Here is a 22,993-nt window from a genome sequence, read left to right as displayed (position 1 = left end):
GTGGGGTGTGTCAGGCCTCTGCCCCAAGGGCCTGCCCTGCTGTCCAGCCACTATACTTAACAGAGGCAAGGCTGGATGCTCTGCAGGCCAGGCTGCCTCCACCTCACTGCCCCCTTGTGGTTATAACAGGTTCCACCTTTCCTTCTGTTCCCCAAGTCCTTGCCTGCTTCAGGCTGTAGCAGCAAGTGGACAAAGTGAACCGGCCAGGGCTGGACTCTGGTCCCTTTATTGAGACTGAGGCCGGTGGGTTCATCCAAACAAAAATAAATCTCTCTCCCAAAGCCTGCCTGCAGGCTAGGGCACCCAGCATGTCCTGGCTGGTGCCTATGGCTGTCCCCCAACCCCCATGGCACAGGTCTGGCTCCCTTGGAGTGACAGGATGTTGGCTGCCCAGTATCTGGAGATCCTAGGTAGAGTAGGGAAGTGAGTCCCGGTGGGTCCCCCTGACCCCCAGCAGGGCTAGCCCCAATATCCATGATCTGCGTTGTGCCCCTGGGGCTCAGTCATTGGTCAGGGTGATGACGTCGTACTCGATGCCCTGGTGTTGCAGCTGTTGGATGTGTTCAGGCACTGTCTCCTCTGTGCCAAACAGGCCCTGGGCTTGGGCCATGGCAGCGTCAGCCACCGCTGCCAGGGGAGGGGAAAGGATGGTGAGCCTGAGGCCCCAGAAGCTAAGCCTGGGCCCCAGGCCCCATGGTCTTCAGGGTCTAGCACCATACCTGTGACAGCCGAGTGTGCTGCAGCCTCAAGCTGGGCCTGTGTGACGAGCTGCTGGCCTGGAGACACAGGCACATACTGGATCTGAAGAGGAGAAGCCAATGAGATGTGGCCTTGGAAGAGCCCTGCCCATGCCCCAGCTCCATTTGGTGCCCCAAGGGCCCTACCTGGGATTCCTGAAGGAATGGGGCCCCTTGTTCGTATTGGATGTGTGTGATCTGGCCCTCCTGTACCTGGAGAGAGGAAGCCAACCTGGTGACCCCAAAAGAAGGTTGTGCACACCTCACATCCCACTTTCACTCCAAGCCTGGCCTACCTGGATATGATGGCCCTCTGGGACCACCACGTATTCCTGGGGGAGGAGGTGCTGAGCTCCGTCCTGAGAAATGATGTACTGCACCTGAAAAAGGGTGGAGAGGAGGCAGGTGCTGGGGCCCTACTCACCAGAAGCTCAGTAGGGACAGCAGAGCAGGGGCCAGGGACACCGCTGGCAGTTGCAAGCACACACCCTGGGAGGGGTGGTTTGGAAAGAATTGCTCCTCCCCAAAATGGGGCTGGGAGGGGGGGCACTCACAACTGAGGTGTTCAGCAGCAGCTCACCTGGTTGTCAGAGGTTACCAGATGCTGTACTGTCTGGCCATCTGCTGTGGTGATCTCTTGGATGTAGGTGGCTTCCTCCTGCCACAGCCAAGCCAGCTCTAGCCTCAGCTCTCCATGCACCCCACCCCTTCCCTTGACCTGCCAGCAGGGCCCCCAGAGCAGGCTCTTACCTGATTGGTCACTGTCTGCTCCTGGGCCACTATGATGTGTTCCTGGCCTAGAGCCTGCTGTAGTTGCTCTGGTCCCAGGACCCCATGACTGGACTGGAGTGCAGCTGCGTGGAAAGGGGAGGATGTTTATTTGGGCTCCAGGAAAATCTGAAATGCCCCAGCCCCCACCATGGCCCAAGGGTACTCTCTGGGGCAAAGGCTCAAGTCCCTGGTCTATCCTGGGTCCTCTGGGGCAGCTCACTGTGCAGTGTGGCCAGTGTGTCGTCATCACTGTTCAAGATGATGGTCTGAGTGGAGGTCCCAGCTGGGGCCCGGGCAGTAGGGGTCCCTGCCTTCCTCCCATCAGGACTATGTAGTCGCTGGATGTGGAACTTGAGGTGCCCGTTCCGGTTGAAACTGTAGGGGAAGGACAAAGGCTCAGGGGCAGCCCTACCACGCATGTCCAGCAGCCCAGCCCACCTGTACCCAGCCTCACCGCTGCCCACAGAGGTGGCACGAGAAAGGCTTCTCGTTGGTGTGGGTCAGCATGTGCCGCCGCAGGTCCTTCTTGTTCTTGGAAGCAAAGCTGCACTGGCTGCACTGGTGGGGCCTCAGGCTTGAGTGCTGCACCATGTGGGCCTGCAGAAGGGAGAGTCGGGGCATTAGCTGGGTCTGGACAGACAGCTGCCAGGGAACCTGTCCTCTGAAGTAAATCTGGAGGAGCCGGGTAAAAAAGTACAAACCAGACCAAGATTTGGTGCTGTGTGCTTAAGAGAGGAAAGCCAGAGGCTCTGTCATTAGGTCACTTGGAAAATCCTGTCTCTGCTCAGACTCAGTTTACTCCTAGATAATGTACAGGGTTTGGATGAAGAGACCTCTGATGGATTCTCCCAGCTCTGACATTCTAGGGCCCTGGGCCCAGCTCCCCTCACTGAGCTGCAGTGAGGATTCAGTGGATCATCAAGTCTGAAAACTAGAAATCCTGAGGTAAAGGGAGGGAGCTCCCCAGACTGGATCATGAACCTGCCCCAGGACCTTTCTTGAACTCTGCACTCTCCATATTCTTTCATGTATGTATGTATGTATGTATGTATGTAGGGGTGTGTGTAATTTTAATCCTCACCCGAGGACATTTTTGCATTTATCTTCAGATAGAGCAGGAAGGAGAGTGGGGGGGAAGAGAGAGAAACACTGATGTGAGAGATACTGACTGGTTGCCACCCACATGACCCCAACCGGGGCCGGGGACAAACTGCAACTGAGGTACGTGCCCTTAGTGAGAACCGAACCTGGGACCCTGTTGTCCGCAGGCTGATGTTCTAACCGCTGAGCCAAACTGGCCAGGGTTATATATATTTTTTTTTAATCCTCACCCGAGGATATTTTTCTATTTATCTTCAGATAGAGTGGGAGGGAAGGAGGAAGGGGAAGAGAGAGAAACATTGATGTAAGAAAGACATATAGACTAGTTGCCTCTACCCAACCCCAACCAGAGCTGGGGACGAACTGCAACCGAGGTACGTGCCCTTGACCGGAATTGAACCTGTGACTCAATGGTCTGTGGGCTGACGCTCCAACTGCTGAGCCAAACCAGCCAGGGCTGCACTCTCCATATTCTGAATGACTCAAATTTTCCTAAGTGTGCCATATGCTGCACACCTCCTCCGTGACATATCCCAGCACCCCAAGTCCACAACATGTTCCCTGTCTGTGCTCTGTCATGTGTATCGTTCACTCTGGGGACACGGTCAGGCATCATTCATGTTGCCTGGTCTCCTTCCCACAGACTGAGCTGCCTGAAAGCTTTACTGAGTCATGTCTGACTAGAGGGGAACAGAGGACTAGCTGGAGGGGGTGCTCAGTCAAGGTTTGTGACACGACCCAGTGCCAGTAGAGACACAAGGGTGGTACCTACCCGGACCTCGGGCCACTGGCGGGCACTGAAGGGGCAGTCAGGGCACTTGAAGGCACTTGGCCCGGCGTGGGCCCGTTTGTGGCTCTCCATCTCGGCTCGGCCAAAGAAGGCCTCGGCACAGATCTTGCAGGAAAACTTCTTTGCTGATGCAGTGGCTGTAGATGGCGGTGAGGGGGGCACTACCAAGCCCAGGGCTTTGCTAGTTGTAGGAGGTGGGGAAGCAGAGTCCTGAAGGTCTCCTACCGAGTGGGTTCTGGCTGGAGATGGGGGTGCAGGGCAGTCTCTGGGTGGCCCCCCACATTGCAGCAGAGGCCACTTGGCTCCAGAGGCCAGGGCATCGGCACTTGGGAAGGAGATGGAGCCATCTGCAGTCAGCTATGGAGAGAGAGGAGCATGAGGCACAGAAGGGGAAGGAGAGATGGGAAGGGAAACGGGGGCACGGTGGGCTACCCAGCTTCACCTCAATGTGATGCAGCTGGGTCCCGTCCGCTGCCATGATGTAGTGGGTGCCAGCTTCTTTAAGGGTGTCGCTCACAACCACAGCCTGGGCTGCTTCCCCTGGGGGCTCCTCGCTGTGGGGTTAGAAGAAGGGAGAAGTGAGTCAGGGTTCTAGGAGGGGATAGAGGACCACAAAATTCCCTTTCCCCAACAATCAACTCAGGGGCGACTGCACCACAGATGGACCCCTGGATCAAATCCTGGCTCCACCCTTTACTAGATAAAACCTCCACTGTCTCTTCTGTCAGTGGTGCCTTGTCAAGTATCGTCCTGTTCAAGAGGGGAAATCCCACCCCCTTGATGGGCATGGTGGGGAGTGGCAGGGTGGAGGGACCAAGGGTTCCAGCCCAAGTCTGGTCAAGTCGGGAAGACAGGGCTCACAAGGACCCAAAACCCAAGAGTAGAGGGCAGATGCTGAGACTGGGCTGCCCAGGCGCAGACCCAACGATCCAGACTCCTATCGCAGCTACAGTTTGGTACTTGTTCAGCGCTTCCTCAGACTGTCCAGGGATTTAATCAACATATAAAATGTAAACATTTCTGCCCCAAACTCGCTCAGTGTGGAGGAAGCCGAGAGCAGACACCAGGCCTCCGATGCCAGCAAGGGGCCTGAGTTTATTCCAAAAGTCAGAGCTAGAAAACACCTTTAGGAATCATCCACAACAAAGATCACGTGGGCTTTGGAAGCAAAGGGAGCAGGGCTAAACTCCTCACCTATATGTCTGACCTTCAGAGAGTTATTTAACTTCCCTAGCCTATTTCCTCATTTGTGAAATGAGGGAAACATGGATCTCATGGCAATGGTGTAGGTAAGTTCACAAATGTCAAGCGGCTGGAACATCTAATTGGCCAAAAGACAGTAGCTTCTGACCTCCTGAGGATACGACTCACCTGTGGGTTGATCACTTTTATGTATTAGGATTTTTACCTCCTGCCAACTAGGCCTGGATGGGCAGGGTCCTCTTGCCTCCCCACAGCATGATTACAACTGGCTGAAGGGGACCTTGCAGGCGGCAGGCCTTACCTGTAGGGTGTGCCAGGAGCTGATGTCCCCTCTTCCATAGGGGGTGCAGTGATGACGCTGTAGCCAGCCCCGCCAAATGGACCGGGTGCCAGGGTGATCTGCTGTAGGTCAGGGGGTCCGAGCTGGCTCTCAGCTGCCACACCACCCCCCGGCTCTGCCACATGGAGGGTTACCACTTGTGGAGTGGCACTTGCTGGGGAGGGCTGCCCACCAGGGGATGCTAACTGTGCTTCCGCGTCCTCTGACTTCACCACGGCCACCTGCAATGGTACCAGTGTGCATTTTGAGCAGGGTCTGTGGCAAAGGAGCTGGTGTTCAAGGCCCTTCTCTGCCTCAGCCTTACAGCTCACCCAGGCTCTGGCCAGATCCACTCATTTGTACAACCCCAAACTGTGTGTCCTTTCTGAAATATAGCCTGGCTCTCCAGATCCTGTCCAGCTACTGGAAACAGACTTAACAAGAACAGGGTAGACCCATACTGCACCCCCTCCTGGGGCACTGGGCAATGTCTGGAGACATTTTATGGTTGTCACAGTTGAGGGGGTGGTACATGGCAATGGGCATCTAGGGGGCAGAGGTCAGAGATGCTGCTAAACATCCCAGAATGCACGGGACCGTCCCCCAACAAAGAATTCTCTGGCCCGAAGTTTGAGAAATCTTGGGGTAGAGGGACAAGTGGCAAACCATTTAAGAAAAAAAAAAAAAAATCAGAGTGTGACCTCAGATCTTAGTCCAAAGTCTCCTTCAAATGTATTAAAGACTAAAATGTAACAATGAAACTCTAAATATGTGAAGAAAAAATGTGTGTAAGTATTTTTATAATCCAGAAGTAGGAAGATTTTTCTACCACCTACAGCAAAACAAACCATAAAATGAAATCAGAAAACAAAGAAATTGGGGAGTGAGTGGGATTTAACAATTCAAAAGAGAGATAAGTGGATTTCCTTTATGTACAAAGAGCTCTTGTAAAGTGATAATAAAAAAGACTAACAATTTAATTTAAAAATTGATATGGGACACACAGGTAAGTCAGAGAAGAAATAAAATGGTCTATGAACATACAGAAAAAAGTTCAATTTCTTGCCCTGGCAGGTTTGGCTCAGTGGTTGGAGCATTGGCCTGCAGACCAGAGAGTCCCGGGTTTGGTTCCTGCTAGGGGCACGTACCAAAAAAAAATAGTTGTTCAATCTCATTTAGAATCACACAATTATAAATTATGACCATGAAATATACTTCTGTTACATTGAAGAGATTTATAAAGACTGATGATACCCAGTGTCGGCAAGGGCATAGAGAAACACGCTCTGACGGTGGTCATGTAAACTGGCATATCTTTTTACAAGGTTGCATACCTTCAGACCCATCAATTCTACTTCTTGGAGGTTTTTGTTGTTTTTTTAAATAAAAAAGTTTCTGAGCACCTGAAAATATATGTTCACTAAAGCACTGCCTTGAGTTAATGGAAAACTGGCAACAACCCAACCAATAAAGGACTGATGAAGTAAATGTCAGGACATCTGTCTGATGGAAGGATGTGGAGACGTGACGTGGAGAGGCTGGGAAGGACATCTGCATGTGCCCACCAGGCCGAGCCTGCCACACTGCCGAGTGAAGACAAGACAGGTTGGTGATGACATGACTAGTGTGATCCCATTTTTTAAGGAATACAAAGATCTGTTAGTGTGCACATGGACAAAACTGTAGAAATGCTTATTAACCTAACGGCGGCCATCTAAGGGAAGGGAGGAATGTTAAGAACTTTCACCTTATATATAGAATATCATGTTCATTTTGGTTTTTTTTACAACATATATTTTTATAATAAAAAAAAATGCATGATACTGGCATGAGAAGAGCAGACAAATCAGCAGACTAGAGAGACCCCTGTACGTGTGGAAATCTAGAGGATGATAAAGGGGACATTTCCAACCACCAGAAGATTCTTTGACATACTGCACTGGACAACTTTTGGAAAAAATATTAACTTAGTTCCTACCTTCTTGCATACACCAAAAATAAATTGGAGCCCTTGGGGGTTAAAGCATCGGCCCACAGACCAAAGGGTCACGGGTTCAATTCCCAGTCAAGGGCACATAGCTGGGTTGCAGGTTCAATCCCCAGCCTTGGTTGGGGTCTTGCAGGAGGCAACCAATCGATGTGTCTCTCTCACATCAACGTCTCTCTCTCGCTCTTCCTTCCTCCCTTCCACTTTATCTAGAAATCAATGGAAAAATATCCTTGGGTGAGGACTAACAACAACAACAACAACAACAAAAAACCCCAAAATAAATTGGAATAAAGATTTAAATGTAAAAAATGAAAGCCTAAGAAAAAAGTCCAAGTGAATGTTTATATAGTCTTGGGGTGAAGGAGGCCTTTCTGGAGATAAAATTAAAGGCAAAAATGATTCAAGACTAATATATTTAACTATCTAAAAATGTGAAACTTCTCTACACCCCCCAAATGCCACAAGCTAAAGCCTATGAAGATTTCCAGGTCCAACATCAGGCTCCCTCCATGGAGTTTTGTCTGTCTCTCAGCCCCCAGCATGTTACTGCTCCAAGGTCTTGAAGTTTATCATCTCAAATACACATTTTACATCTTTTCAAGAAGCTGGGAGACAGAAGGCACACACAAATTTCTCCCTGCCTTAGAAAAGTGCAGGGAGGTACAGAGGGAGGGGAGATGGGGTAAAGGTGACCCTGGGAAGCTGGATGAAAGAGGGAGGAGTAAAGATGATGAACTTGGGGGAGGGTGTGGACTTGAGGTACACGGACAAGAGAGGGGTCTGAGCTGGAGAAAGTCTCAGAGTCCTCGGGCTGTAGGAAGTGTCATGAATGAGGGCACTAGGCTAGACGGGAAGCTAGTTCAGACCCACAGGCACAGGGCGGCCACAGAGCTAGGAGAAGCGGTGCTCATCGCTCAGCATTGCAGAGGCTGCTGGCGCCTCTGGAGAGTCGAGTGGGAGATCTTCTGACCTCTCTGCCTTCCTGAAGCCTCCCTGGCACAGCTGGTGCCCCTCCTGTGTGTGTGCCCACTGGGTGTCAGTGAATCTATCTCACCCACTAACTGGGAGCTCCCTAAGGGGGGGCATGTCTGCTTCACTGCTCTCCTCTCCTCCCAGTGTCCGGCAAAGAGGAGGTCCCAGGTGGCTCACCTGCAGGGCAGCACCCCCCAGCTCCCTCTGAGCACTCATGTTCAGGAGCAGATCCAAAGCTGTCTGCGTGGCCATGGCAGTTGACTCCTCAGCTCCTGGGTTGGGTGGGACCTGAGACTTAGAAAGGGCTAGAAAACTGGCAACTAATGCCCATCCCATCCTCCAGCATAAGCCCTGCCCCTGCCCAGCACCCTGGCTCCCACCCTTCCTCAGAGCTCACCTTGCTGATAGATGATGGTGGCACCGCCCAGGGTGTCAGAACAGAGCAGTGGGGGGGTCTCAGGTGACTGGAAAGGTGCTGCCTCTGTGGGGACCTGCAGGGTGGGGAGATGGCCAACCCTGAGAGAGGGCAGCTCATATTCAAGTGCCATGTACCAAGCATCTCCTGTGTTGGGCACTTTATACATGTTGGCTTGTTTCATCTTTACAACCACTTTTAAAAGTATTTACCAGCTCCATGCTACAGATGAACTGGCTGAGGCTCAGAGAGGTGAAGTATGTGGGTTAAGATCTCACAGCTAGGCCCTGGTCGGTTTGGCTCAGCGGTTAGAGCATCGACCTGTGGTCCAGAGAGACCTGGGTTGGGTTCCCGCTAAGGGCGTGTAACTTGGTTGCAGTTTGTCCCCAGCCCTAGTTGGGTTGTGTGGGTGGTAGCCGATCGATGTGTCCCTTTCATGTCAATGTTTCTCTCTCTTTCTCCCTCTCTCCCCCTCCCACTCTGTCTGAACAAAAAATGGAAAAGTGTCCTCGGGTGAGGATTAAAAAAAAAAAAGGATCTCATAGCTAGTAAGTAGCAGATATGGGACTTGAACACAAAACTGATTCCAGAGCCTGTGTTCTATCAGTATATCGTGATGGTCCATCTTTCGGCAGGACAGTGGAGAGGCAACACTCTCAGCTACAGGACTGTATTTCTTAGCCTCTCCTACAGTTAGGTAAAGTGTGGCCACATGGCTGAGCAGGAGCTTCTGGTAAAGTCCACAAGGAAGACACATGGATAGATGGCAGACATCTTTTTTGCCCTTCCCCCATCTTTCCTCCTGCTTCTTGTGTAGGATGTGGCTAGGAAGGCTGGAGCTCCTGCAGCTATACTGAACCATGAGGTGACCACAAAGATGGCAGTGGTTTCTCTAAGAGGGCTGGGAAAAAATACAGCTTAGTCCCTGACGACTGACCATGGAGCTGCCACACCAGCCCCAGACCATTGACCGTTAGACTTTTTTTTTTTTTTTTTTTTTTTTTATCCTCACCCGAGGACATTTTTCCATTTTTTGTTCAGATAGAATGGGAGGGAGAGAGAGGAACAGAGACAGAGAGAAACATCGATGTGAAAGGAACACATCGAGTGGCTGCCACCCGCACGACCTACCAGGGCCGGGTACAAACTGCAACCAAGGTACATGCCCTTAGCGGGAACCGAACCCGGGTCTCTCAGGACCGCAGGCCGACGCTCTAACCGCTGAGCCAAACCGGCCAGGGCGAGACTTCTTTTATATGAGAAAATAATAGACCATTATCACAATTAAGCTACTGATATTTCCACTCTCTATTACAAGCACTGGAAAGCCACTCCTACTGTGAGCTTAGGGCTGGCAAACTGTGACCTCAGCTGCTCTTTATCACTATCGAGAGAGGCAGGGATCACTTTGTTGCACTCAATGTGCAAATGAGGATGCTGGGAGAGGTGATATCATACTGTCATCCTGGAGCATGCCCCCAAGCCCTTTCTGTCTGCTTGGCTGAGCTTACCTCAGGAGGTCCTGGGGGACTAGGGAGTGGTCCAGGGGCTGCACTGTGCTGCTGCTTCAGCTCCTCAATCTGCTGCAGAGAGAAAAAGGGGCGCCGGCGGGAGGGGGGCTCCTCGGGGTGGCGCCGCCCCCATTCCTCGAAGCTGCTTGCATGTCGGCACCGTACGTGCAGGCGTAGATTCTTTTTGTGCCGTGTGCTGAAGTGGCAGTACTCACAAGCAAAGGGCTTGGCCCCTATAGGCACATGTGAGGGAATGCTTACACCTGTCCACCCCTCACCCACCCTTTGAGAAGCCTTCTATGACCTCAAAGATTTCTGATTCACTAAGTTATTCCTTCCTGAGCTCAGGCAAACACACACGCTGTCCATGGTGATGGGACAGGACAGAAAGGAACCGGGTCTGCCCTCTGCACTCAGCCTGCCTACCAGTGCCTACTTTCAAGATCACATGACCACACACTCCTCCTGTGAATCACCAGCCCCCAGATGGATAGGACTCCAGTGAAGGGAGCCCTGGCTTTCTTTCTCCAATCTCCCTTAGTGTGCCTGCCAGTGGACTGTGTACCAAGGAGAAGGAAAAAACCAACTGTTGTATCCTTCCATGGGGCAAGCGTAGACTGATGCTGTTTCTTATACTTCATCTAGCCCCGGTGCCAAGCATAGACAGGGCTCAGGGACCAAATGAACCTACTTTTATAACCACCATATGGTAGTTCTGTTCCCCCATTTCAGAGCTAAGGAAGGCTCAGAGAGGAACAGTGACTGGCCAAGGGCCACCACAGCAGGGGTGAGCTGGAACTGGATCTGAGTTTGGAGTATGACCCTGCAAAGAGGGAATTCCCTCTCTAATTGGAGGGTTCCAGCTGCTTCTGTGGCTGCAGGGGAGGCCGAAGACAGAGCTGAGCTTCTGAGAGGGCCAGGACATGGTGAGGGCTGACAGGGAGGGGTGGCTGCCCTGACCTGTGTGCTTGACGGCCACGTGAGACAGCAGGAAGTCCTCTCGGAAGGTGCGGTAGGGGCAAAAGCTGCATTTGAAGGGCTTGTCGCTGACATGGGACAGCTGGTGGTTCAGCAGTGCCTTCTTGTCCTCACAAACAAACTCGCAGAACTCGCACTTAAATCTGGGGTGGTCAGAGGGAGGGCAGCTCAGCAGTGGGGTGGGGATGGAGTTTGCTCCAGTTCAGGGGCCTCCCAAGGGACATACCTGCGGTTGGCAACAGCCTGGATATGCGTGAGCAGGTGCATCTTGAAGGTGTAGCGCTTCTTAAAGGACTTTCCACACTGTAAGGGGTGGGCTGAGTTGGGTGGTGGATCACCCAGGGAGGTTCCCTGCCCCCACCTCTGTCCAGCCCTTGGCCCCAACCCACCTTGTCACACATGTGGGGCTTCTCAGTGCTGTGTGTCTTCATGTGCTGTGTGAGTCTCTTCTGCATGGGGTAGACACGACCACACACAGGGCAGGGGAAGGAGCTCAGCTTTGGGGTCTGGGGAAGGGCAAGAGGGAGCCAAATGGAGAGACCTTACTTCCTGCCCTTACCCCCACAAGCAGCCCTCAAGCAGGCTTCCTTCCCAGGCCTGGGCCCCAGACTTACGGGATCTGGCCTCTTCTTCCTGGGGGAGGAAGGCACAGGAATTAGACCGTCACTTCTCCAAGCCCACCCAAGAACCCCAGACCAGTCTCAGCCCTGAGTGTCCCTATGCCCCACCCAAACCCCTTTCTCTTAGAGTTTGCTGGGGAAAATGCTAAGAGGGTACTATAAATAGGTTCTGCACTTCACTACATCTGAGAATGGTGTATTCTTTCTCTGTCACAAAATACTTTTGCATTTTAAAGGCTCTGAGAAATCCCACAGAAAAGAATGCTGTTGTACCAGTGGTTCAAACTGGTGTCCTCAATCTTATGTGGACACAGAACTCCCCTTCCTTTTTATTTTCTTAAGAAAATCTGTAAGCACCTTGGAGAGTTGGCTTTCCCAAAAACAGTTTGAAATCTGAAGATTTATAAGAACTTTTACATCATAATATGTGGCCCAACGGTTGAATTTTTGTATCACAGCCCACTGGCTGACCACTAAATCAGCCCTCCACTGAAAATCCAGTTGGCACCAATAAAAAAACAAATGATGTAAGATGTGCAACCTGTTTGATTCAATTATATATCACAACATGAAAAAAGAAAACCAATCATGTAAGTTTATAACCTTGTTTCCCTAGCAACCCTTTTCCTTTTAAAAACCCTGTGTCTTTGGCTTATACTGAGGACTATGTTCTCTGATTTGTAAGTCACATGAGTAAAATTCTCTTTTAATTTCTTTTGGAATTTTTGTTAACAGATTCACCTAGTGGATCCCTGTAACCAACATCTGCTTACTGCTCCTCCTTCCCATGAAGTGAACTGCTTCCTGAAGCTGATCTAATTTTTATTTTTTTAATATTTTTTTATTTTTTATTTATTTATTTATTTATTTTTATCCTCACCCGAGGATATTTTTCCATTTTTTGTACAGATAGAATGGGAGGGAGAGAGAGGAAGGGAGAGAGAGTGAGAAACATCAACGTGAAGGGACATATCGAGTGACTGCCACCTGCATGACCAACCAGGGCTGGGGACAAACTGCAACCGAAGTACGTGCCCTTAGCGGGAACCGAACCCGGGTCTCTCCGGACCGCAGGCCGACGCTCTAACCACTGAACCAAACTGGCCAGGGCTAATTTTTATTTTTTTAAAAATATTTTTTCTTTATTGATTTTACAGACAGAGGAAGTGAAAAGGAGAGACAGAAACATCAGTGAAAGAACATCGAATGGCTGCCTCCTGCATGTCCCCCACGGGGATCGGGCCCACAACCTGGGCATGTGCCCTGACTGGGAATCGAACCTCCTGGTGCATGGGTCGACACTAAACCAGTAAGCCAGACTGGCCAGGCTGCAGATCTAATTTTAATTCAGCGAGCAATTGCTGGGTTCCTAAGTGACCCATGTACTTGTAAGTCTGCTCTCTCAGTGCCATGAAAAATGAGTGAACTAGGAGTCTGGAAAATCTTTAGATCATTTACTGAGTCCCTGTAGGTACAAAATTTCCTTTAATCCTCTCAACAATGATTGTCCTCATTTTACAGATGGGAAACTAAAGCTCGTAGCAGGGAAGAGACTAAATAAGGAACCTCAAGGCCTAGCTACTACTCTGTTTTAGCCAAGCAATCTGGGATAAATCAATCGCTTTGCCTTTCTGATGTCTGTACTGTGCTGTGCATAGGCCCGGCCCCGAGAAGATGCTAACTGGGAACCATGGTTATCCTGGGCTCCCACTTTCCCACCCTGGCTTCGTCCCACCCACACCCACTGACCGGTCCCGGCTGTGCACAGCTGCATGACGGATGACGTCTTTCCGGTAGACACTGGTGTAGCTGCATTCGTCACACTTGTAGGGCTTACTGCCCACATGGTTGAACATGTGCTCCTGGGAAAGAGGCAAGAGGACAGTGGACTGGGGCTCAGACTCCCCTCCTGCCACACCTCCTCTGTGCCCAGAGCTCTGGAGTTGCTATGGGAGCAGATTAGCTGAAGGGAGGAGTGCTGCCCGCGCTGGCACCTATGAGGACCTGGGACTTATCCCAACGAGAATACCTGCTCTGCACCAGGCACTGTCCCGCTGACCACTTGATAGAGGAGGAAACTGAGGCTCAGAGTGAAGTGACTTACTAAGGTCCCACAGTGACCCTGTGAACTTGAAGCTGAACCCAGGCAGCGTAGCTCCATAGCCTACACCCTCCCCACTGCAGTGTGGGGTAGCCACCCCTGCCCCCCATCACTGGGGTTCCAGAGAACAACTTCTAGGTCATGGGTCCCTGTCTGAGGGACTGTGTGCAGAAAGCACAGGGGCTCTGGCTGTTTCTCCTTGAGGGCCCCCTACACCCCCAATTATGGCCACCTTGCTGCCTCACTTTGGTCCAGCCAAGCTGCAGTTTCCTTGGTCAGTAAAATGGGACTATCTACACCTACAAGGGACCTCCTCTGGCTGTGTGAAGGTAAAATCAGAATGGCATGCAAGACTGGTTACTGGGCCCCTCTCATGACACATTACTACCATCTGCTGGAAAACCTGAATATACTAAATTAGATAAAACCAGCTTTACTGACACTTGCTGGCAATGGTGGTGAAAAAGCGAATCTATGATGTCACCATGCAAATAGCACCCCTGAAGATGCCATGTCGCTATGCAGTATGCAGCCTGCAAAACCACCCACAGCAGCCCAGACATGTGCCTCAAGAAGCAGCAGAAGAGGGTGCCCGGGAAGTCCCTGTTACCTCTACTCCCTCTTGGCACCGCCAGTCAGTGGGCTCTTGCCTTCCCTCATCCAGCCTCTCCCTTCCTCCCATGCACTGCACCTTCCCTCTCCCCTTCCCAGCTGCTCTTTTGCAGCTGCAGCCTGACCTTGAGCGAGGACCAGCGGCGTGAGCGATAGCTGCACTGAAGGCACTTGAAGAGCTGGGGGTCTCCGGCCTCATGGGAGTTTACATGGAAGCGCAGGTCCTCGTGGGACAGGAAGCGGGAACCACAGATGCGGCACAGGAAGGGTCTCAAAAGCGGTTTGGGCGACTTGTAGTAATACCTGCCAGGAGGATGTTGAGGAGAGTTCTGGCTGGGCTGGGGCCACCCAGGTGTCTCCCTGACCCTCATCTCTGTTCCACTTACTTGCGGTATTTCTTGCCTAGGAAGCGCCTGGAGGGTCTGCCACGGCGGCGGGGTGGGGTGTCAGGCTCCTCCTGGCAGGTGGGTGCTGCATTCTCTGCATCTGACTGGCTCACAATAGGCTCCACGGGGACCCTATCGGCCTTGCCCAGGGCTACCAGGTGTCCTGGGCCTGAGGAACTGGGTGCCTCGGGGTCCAATGGCTCCGGAGGGCTCTGTCCACTCTGGGAACTCACTAGAGGCTCTCCTTCCACACCTGCCACAGGCATGCCAGGTCACAAATCAGCCACAACACACCAGGACAGATGTGGACAGGTGTGACACAGGCCAGCCAAACCCCCACCCCCCCACCCCCAGCCATAGTCTACTGACGGGCACTAGGCTATAGCACAGAAGCAGCAAGCCTGTGGTTAGAGGGCAGAGTAGACATACGCTCCCCTCCTGCAGCATAGCCTGACTTAAAGTGACAGTCTGGAGCAGCAGCCGGAAAGCTAAGGCTCTCAGTCAGGAGACCTGCCTGCTAGGTTCAGCTCTGTCAATGACTCGCTGTGTCTTTAGGCAAACCTATTCCCTCTCTGCGTCTCATTTTCTCTATTTGGCAAATAAAGATGGTGATTCCTGCTCTAGTGACCTCACATTCTAGTCTGGGAAGCAAAAGCAGTACTTTAACTTTGGTTTCTCTAGGGAGGCTGGAAGACAGATAGAAGTGTTATCTATTCAAACACATCAATAGTATCTCAATAAGAGATGCATCAATTGGTTGCCTCCTGCTGGACCCCAACTGGGGCGAGGATCGAGACTGCAACCCAGGTGCATGCACTTGGCTGGGATTCAATCCCATGACCCCTGTCGGCAGTCTAACACTCTAACCGCTGAGCCACACCAGCCAGGACTCAATATAATGTTTTAAAAATTAAACATGAACCTGGCTGGTGTGGCTCAATGAAATGAATGTTGTCCCATGGACTGAGAGGTCCAAGTTCAATTCCCAGTGAGGGCATATGCCTGGGATGTAGGCTGGATCCCTAGTTGGGGGGCATGCAGGAGGCAGCTGATCAATGTTTCTTTCTCGCATTGATGTTTCTCTCTCTCTTTCCCTTATTCTCTCTTTAAAAAGTCAATAAAAACATAGTTTTTAAAAACGATACAGACCATGATATTAACACCCTGTTTTCTGATTGGGGCGCTAGATTGTACAGGTATGTTTGCCTTGTGAAAATTCATTGAGCTATGCACTTAAGATAGGTGTGTTTTTCCATACATATATCTCAATTAAAATTTACTTAAAAAGTAAAACAATTCCCTCCAAACTGCATATACATAGACAGCTACCAGCCCGGGGCCACTATATGGCTCAGTGGTAGAGCGTCAGCCCAAGAAGCAAGGAGTCCTGGGTTCGATTCAGGCCAAGGGCATGTACCTCGGATGCAGTTCGTCCCTGGCCCTGGTTGTGGTTATGCAGGTGGCAACCAATCGATGTGTCTCTCTCACATCAATGTTTCTCTCTCTCTCTTTTTTCCTCCCTCTCTCCCTCTGGCTCTATCTGAAGATGAATGTAAAAAATATATCCTCAAGTGAGGATTAAAAAAAAAAGACAGCTACCATGTGCTTTTTTGTGCAATTTATGCCTTAAAGCAATCTTAAAAGGGCAGATGCTGCCGTGGCTGGTTTGGCTCAGCGGTTGGAGCGTCGGCCTGCGGTCCAGAGAGACCCGGGTTTGGTTCCCGCTAAGGGCACATACCTCGGCTGCAGTTTGTCCCCGGCCCTGGCTGGGTCGTGCGGGTGGCAACCACTCGATGTGTCCCTTTCACGTCGATGTTCTTCTCTCTCTCTCTCTCTCTCTCTCCCTCCCACTCTATCTGAACAAAAAATGGAAAAATGTCCTCAGGTGAGAATTAAAAAAAAAAATGCAGATGCTATCACCTGCATTTATAAAAAGGGGATTCTAGAGGCAAATTAACATGATGACAGAGCTGGCATGAACGCCCGTAACGAGTCCCCAGCCTGTAATGCTCCAAGTCTGTGTTCCTTGGACAGTCTCAGGCTTCAGCTTTGTTCTTATTTTAGTAATAATACTTAAAACTTATATTACTAGTTCCATTATAAAGACTCAACCTTCTCCTACACTGTGACAACTTACCACTGAACAGCCTTTCCATAAAGCTGATGTATAGTTTCATTTTTTAAAAACGTAATTTAAATTTTTTGTTAATCCTCACCCGAGGTATTTTTTTTCTCACTGATTTTTACAGAAAGTGGAAGGGAGGGAGAGAAGGGGAAAGAGGGGGAGGGAGGGAGGCAGGGAGGGGGAGAGGGAGAGAGAGAGAAACACTGAACCTGCAACCCAGGTACGTGCCCTTGATGGGGGATCAAACCCGAGACCCTTCAGTGTGGGGTAGGGTGGCAGGTATACGCTCTAACCATGGAGGACTACTGACCAGGGCTATTGTTTCTTAACTCAGGTTTCTTAAGCCTGGTCTTGGAAGGATTTCCCCTTTACAAGGAGGCCAGCAGGCTACCCTGGTTTGAAACATGCTGCTCTGCATGGCACACTCAGTCCCAGGACTCCACAGAAGCAAGCAGGGAAGGAGGCCACCCCTTGGCCCCACCCACAGGGTTCCTCCCACAGCCAAGTTTCACCATCTGGGAGTTCTGAGGTCTCTAGGCAAGGCATCTTCCGTGGCCGGCCAGGTCTCCTTCGGGGTCTCAATGTACTGGGAGTGGGGCGCTGGGGCCGTAGCTGTCGGCCCCGGGGCTCATCCTCAGCTGGATTGTAGTCACTGTCCTCTGTGGGGACAGTGAAAGAAGGTGTGCGTCAGTGCTGGATTTACTTGTTCAGTCTTGATCCCTTGCCCTGCTCCCCTGGGAAGAGGCCCACTTCCCCATCCCCGCCCACTCTTCCTTCAAGCCCACCAGTGACGCCTGCTCCAGACAGCTCTCTTGATGTCCCCAAAGCTGTCTGTACACATCCCTTCCCAGGCTCCAGCAGACCTTTCTTTGCACCTTTCCTGACACCTACCATTGGCTTGTACAGCATCTTTACGTAAATTAGAAAAAGGTGCCCCTTCCTCAAGACACTTTACAGACACTGTTAGAAAACAGTTGAAATAAACATTCAAGTCTACAAACTCGATGACTGTGCAAGACACAGAGTCTATGACAACGTAGAAACCATTAGCCGAGTGTGGCCACTGAGCCCTTGAAATGTGCGTAGCCTAAACTGAAACACAATTAAGTGTAAAATACACAATGGATTCCAAAAATTGGTATAAAGTAAAATAATTCACAAATATTTTATAATAAATGCTGAAATAATATTTTAGATATACTAGGTAAATAAAATATACGATTAAACTTAATTTCATCCCTTTTTACCTTAAAAAAATATGGCTACACAAAAGTACATATGTGGCTTGCATTCTATTTCTGCTGGACAAATGTGAATGCGGCCCTCTCAGATGCGGACAGCCTGAGGTCCTGATCCCAGTGCCCCAATTCCTGTCTTATACTGAAGGAACCGTGGCTGCATCTGTGCCAATTCCTTTTCCCTGGCTCTCCAGGAGGGCCGGAAGGAGCTCAGTATTTATTGATGAGGGTAGAGGTAGCAGGCCTGGGAGCCTCGATGGCCTACCCTCTAGGTCATCAATAGCACCAGCATCTACGATGTCATCGTCATCTTCCTCCTCTGGTGCCTCTTCCTCCTGGGTCTTGGTCAAAGTGCCCCACTTCCGTGGACGTCCCTTCTTACCAGCTGCTGCTGCTGCTGCTGCTGCTGTTGCTGCTTGGATGGGGGTAGGGGGATAAGACAAGCTTCCATGTCTGGCTCTCAGCACCCCATCCCCACCTATGCAGTCCTAGCCAGGTAGGCTGCTATCAACGCACCTGGGCGGAAGTGCCGCTCTCGCATGTGGCGCAACAATGTAGCCTTGGTGCTGCTCCGGTACTGGCACATCTTGCACTTGAACTGCTGTACCACCACCACCTCCATCATGGCCTCCAGGCTCTGTAGGTCTGGCTCCTCTGTGCCAGAAGCTGGGGGAGGCTGTGCTGGGGAGCTGGGCCTACCCCGTGCCTCCTCAGGTGGCTCCAGGCATGTGGATGTGGATGTGGGGCCGTCGGCCAGGGCCTCAATGGCTGTGAGGCTGTGGGCCAGGGTGGAACTGGACATTGGCGATGTTATGGGGGCACCTGGGGGTTGGTGAGGGAATCAGAGGGAAGGGAAGTGGAGGGGGAGGCTGGCCATGAGCTACAGCTGTCCCTCTCAGGTAGGCCCAGGGATCCTAGAACCCAACTCCCTACCACAGTCACAGTGGAAAAACTGAAACCCAAAGCAGTAGATAACCTGTCAAGATCACACAGTGAGTTTGTGGCTGAGCCTTCCTCTCCTACCCCCATAACCCACTGCAGGGCTTCCTGGGTCTGGAGCCTAAGTCTTACCATCATCTGGTCCCTGCAGGATCAGATACCGTGTGGTCTCGGCCCCACCATCCTCAGCACTGGTCACAGTGATGCAGCCTGGGCAGAGATGTGGGGAGGGAATTCCCAGTTGACAATGACAATTGTCATTGCCCGCACTCATTTTGGCTCACCTGTATAACTTCAAACCAGCTGCATTGCCCCTCTGAGCCTCGGATGTCACCCCCCCTCCCCACCCATTCAGGGCAGGGCTATTGGGAAGTCTGGTTTGTATGCTATGACGACCCACAGTCATACAGATGCCATGGCTTACCCCAGCGGCCATGCCTCTGACCACTAAACCTGGAGAGTCTCCCTCCTTTCTCTCCAAACTTCCCCAAGGTTAAGGCCCAGCTCCTGCACCACTTTCTTAGGGCCGGCTTTCCAGACCATCACAGGGCTTTCCTTTACATACATCATTAATAGGAAGTACAGTTTGGGAAATCATGAGCTCTGGAATCAGAATGTCTGAGCTCATGGCCAACACTTGCTGGCGACAGCGGGTAAATTATTTTATATACTCTGTGCCTGAGATTTCTCATCTACACTCAAAGCATAACAGCACCTACTTTTTGGGGTCCCTGGGAGGATTAATGAGTTACTGGATATAAAGTGTTTAGAACAGACCTCAGCATAAAGTTAGGTGTTACTGTTTCTGTATTTATTGAGCTCTTATTATATGCCAGCCACTATGCTAAGAACTTACTGTGCTGCCTCATTGAATCCTCATACCATTTACCACTATGAGGCAGGGCTTATCTTTTCCATGTTACACATTTAGAGTGGGAGAGTCATTTTCCTGAATTTGCACAGCTGGGGTAAGCATAGCTGGTTCTGCTTGACTCTGCAGGGAAACCCCAGTGGACCAACTCTTGCTGCCCTCTGCCTGACTTACTCTGGATGAGGTTGGGTCCGATGGTGGACTCGATGATCTTGTCTATGGCTGAGCCCAGGTCTGAGGAAGAAGCCGTGCAGTCGGGCACCAGCATGTTGGGGTCTGGGACAGCACTGGAGTGCACGAGAGCTGGGGGGCCACCTGTTACCCCTGCCACTGGCCCATGGGACACAGAAGATGAATCAGGGAGATAGCCATTGGGCAGGAGGTCCGTGCTTGAACTACTTTCAGATACCTCCTCCTGGGGGACAGGAAACAGGGAGCGAGAGTTTAGGAGCCAGGGAGGGAGCACAGCAGGCTGCCACCCGCTAGATAGAGCTCCTAGGTCCAAGGACACGGGAGTCAGCCCCATTGAGTACTAGTGAGAGAAACCCTCTCTCCCCAAGTACAAGTCCCAGGGTACCTGGCTCTGGTCAGGGAAAGGGCCCAGCCCAAATCCCCCACACAACAGCCAGGTGTAGCTATTTTCATTGTGCTTTTGAATAAGCTATTCTCTCTGCCTGAAATGTTTCCCAGCATTACACCATGGGTAGGCCCAGCTTTCTCCCCACCATTTGGCTGGTACCTCTTCTCAGAAGCTGACCCTGACCCTAAAGGCCAAGTTAGGACCTCTCTGTCTTCAGTGCTGCAGTCACCTGTGTCTCCACATCACAGCACTATTTACTATGTAGTGTAACATCTTCCAGGTCTGACTGTACCCTCCATAAGGGCTGGGACCGCATCTGTCTTGTCCCGTGCTGTATCTCCGGGATCCAACGCAAGCCGGGCACATGGTAGACCCATCTCTGCTGAATTAATGAAACCTTGGGCCTCAAAGTGGGGGCCATTGTTCTGCATCTCTATAACGGGATGTCTTGAAAAGGATCACTGTCTTGCAGATAATAACAATGGTAATGGCTAATACTTCAGTGTTTATTATGTGCTGAGCAGTTTCAATTGCTCTGCACATATTAATGCATTTAATCCTCACAAAACCCTACTGAGGCAGGTATATTCATCATTCCTACTTTACAGATGAGAAAACAGAGAGCTACAAGTTGGCTAGCTTGCTCAAGTTCATGCTTAGGGGGGCGCTAAGGAAGTGGCAGAGCCAGGAGGAGATGGTTTCCAAGAGAATGTCTGGTGGGAGCTCACAACAGAGCATCCTCAGAAGCAGTATTCCTCCTCCGTTTTACAGATGGGACGACTGAGGCCCAAAGAGGTTCTCTGTGCGTCAGAGGCAGAGGCAAGACTTGGACCAGGGCACCTCAAATAGGCAGTGGGAAGTGCAGTGGCTAAGACCACCGTCTAGATTTGAATCCTGGCTCTGTCAGCACTCTGTGCCTCAGTTTCCTTTTCTGTAAGATGTCGAAATGTGTGGTAGGTGTCTTACAAGGCTTGAGGCTTAAATGAGAACATCCACGTTAGGGGCTTGGCACGGCGCCTGACTCACAGTAAACCAAAAACAAATATTAGTGACACGCCAGCCTTGGCGGCGGCTTCCCCTGCCCTGGGCTGCGGGGCACTGCCGCCCGAGCTCCTCGCCTCCACCCACGCCGGCGGCACGGTCCATACCAGAGAGCTGCTGCCGCGGTCCGAGCTTTGGCCCACTCCGGAGTCGTCGGCCTCCGCCGGCCCCGGGGCGGCCGCGGCGTCGCTGCTGTCGGCGGACACGGCTTCCGAGGTGCCCACACCCAAGCCGCTCTCGGAGGGCTCTTCTGGCTGGCCAGGCCCGGGGGCCGCGTCACTACTGCTCTCCACCTCGTTCTCCTCCATGGGTTCGGGGGGCCGCCTGACAAGCGGGCGCAGGGTCTGGGCCCTTCACTCTGAGAGAAGAGGTGGCGGGGGCTGCTACAGATGGGCCCCCTTACTGGCGCCGGCAACCGCGGCCCACCCAGCTGCACCCGTGCGCCCATTTCGTTGACGAAAAGACTGTCTCTGACCGGGTGGGGCTTTCCCGCGTATGGAGAGGGGAGCGTCGGCGAAACACGACCTAGAAGCCTTGCCTCCCAGCCCAGGGCCCTTCCCCACCCCCGGGAGGGTGGTCAGTGGCCGGTATGACCCTTCTCCTCCCTCCACGATTCCCTCAGTGCGGTTCGCTCCAAGCGTCCCGGACTCAGTGGTTCAGCCCTTCGGCATTCCGAGTTCCCCCGGGTGCAGGGTCGGTGGTACAGCCCACGAGCCCCCTTGGTCAGTGGCTCGCTCCCCCTTCCCCTAGTTCCCTTGCGGAGGGGGTTGACAGCTACAGTCCCGGGGCCTGGCGACTCGGGGCTGTCCCCGGCGCTGCCTGCGCTCCAGGCCCGACGCCATCTTGTGGCGGCGCCGGGTTTCCGCTCAGGCAAGTGCGAGAGCGACTAAAGGGCCTGGGACCCCGGGGCCCTGTTCGGACAGCCCCGCCGGCCCGGACCTTGCTGCCGGGTATTCCCGCAGTGTGGACCCACTTCACGGCAGGGTGCAGTGGGGCGACCTGACTCTACCCGACGCTCACCTGACGCTTTCGTAGCCGCGTACCTCTCCGACTCCGGCATCGACGAGGTCGCCATCTTCTTTCCCGTGCTGCGCAGGAACCCATCGGCCTAGCGTAGACCGGAACTACTTCCTACGGCGGCCCGGAGAAAGACAGGTTTCCAGTGTGCCGGAAGGTGTCTCCGAGGCCTCAGAGCCATAGTTAAGTCTGGAGAGAGGCTGGGATTCTATATGTCGCCTAGTATGGGTGACAGAGTCCGCTATGGGGTTGGGGACTACTTTCTCTCTTGGCGGAGGGTTACAAAGGGAGTCGCACGTCACCACCGTTGGGTCCCTACCTTGGGCCGCAGGGTTGGGCGCGGCGAAGTCCGCCCTGCCTTTCGGGGGCGTGGCTCCCAGAGGCTGACCACGCCTTTCCAGGAACCGCTCTGAAAAGCTTGCCCAGACCCGGAGGTTTTGACTTAAAGGTGGAGATATAAATGTTATCAGTCATTTTTCCTGGCTCTTAACCGATTACTTAATGTTCTCATCAAACTAGTAGTCGAATCCTTCTCGATTAGGTTTGATGTGTCTTGGCAGATGGGGAGCTTACAATCACTGCTGTACAGATCGGGGAACGGAGGTCCGGAGATGGGATGTGGCTGGTCCAAGGTCACATCAAGTAAAAGGACTTGGGAGGCAAGTCCCCGCGTCTG

The 22,993-nt window shown here is 52.1% G+C and overlaps 1 protein-coding gene across 1 annotated transcript; it reads right to left on the bottom strand.

Moving 5' to 3' along the window:
* Nucleotides 1-204: 204 nt before the first annotated feature.
* Nucleotides 205-22,429, bottom strand: ZNF335 (zinc finger protein 335). The gene is made up of 28 exons (XM_036246077.1): nucleotides 22,321-22,429; nucleotides 21,408-21,658; nucleotides 19,854-20,094; nucleotides 18,941-19,018; nucleotides 18,386-18,691; nucleotides 18,135-18,275; nucleotides 17,144-17,290; nucleotides 14,507-14,759; nucleotides 14,246-14,423; nucleotides 13,157-13,269; nucleotides 11,402-11,420; nucleotides 11,177-11,293; nucleotides 11,014-11,090; nucleotides 10,770-10,930; nucleotides 9,810-10,042; nucleotides 8,281-8,374; nucleotides 8,061-8,155; nucleotides 4,904-5,163; nucleotides 3,842-3,953; nucleotides 3,382-3,756; nucleotides 1,963-2,105; nucleotides 1,729-1,883; nucleotides 1,488-1,591; nucleotides 1,318-1,395; nucleotides 1,034-1,117; nucleotides 885-950; nucleotides 720-801; nucleotides 205-627 (listed from the first exon to the last, which is right to left on the bottom strand). Exons 2-28 carry the CDS (start codon nucleotides 21,606-21,608, stop codon nucleotides 500-502), a joined length of 4,041 nt encoding a protein of 1,346 aa, XP_036101970.1. The 5' UTR covers nucleotides 21,609-21,658; nucleotides 22,321-22,429; the 3' UTR covers nucleotides 205-499.
* Nucleotides 22,430-22,993: the final 564 nt, after the last annotated feature.

This window comes from Molossus molossus, unplaced genomic scaffold (assembly GCF_014108415.1).
Source record: "Molossus molossus isolate mMolMol1 unplaced genomic scaffold, mMolMol1.p scaffold_m16_p_6, whole genome shotgun sequence".
NCBI classification, from domain to species: domain Eukaryota; kingdom Metazoa; phylum Chordata; class Mammalia; order Chiroptera; family Molossidae; genus Molossus; species Molossus molossus.
Note: the sequence above shows the minus strand (reverse complement) of the source record. Positions and strands in the feature narration are given on the sequence as shown.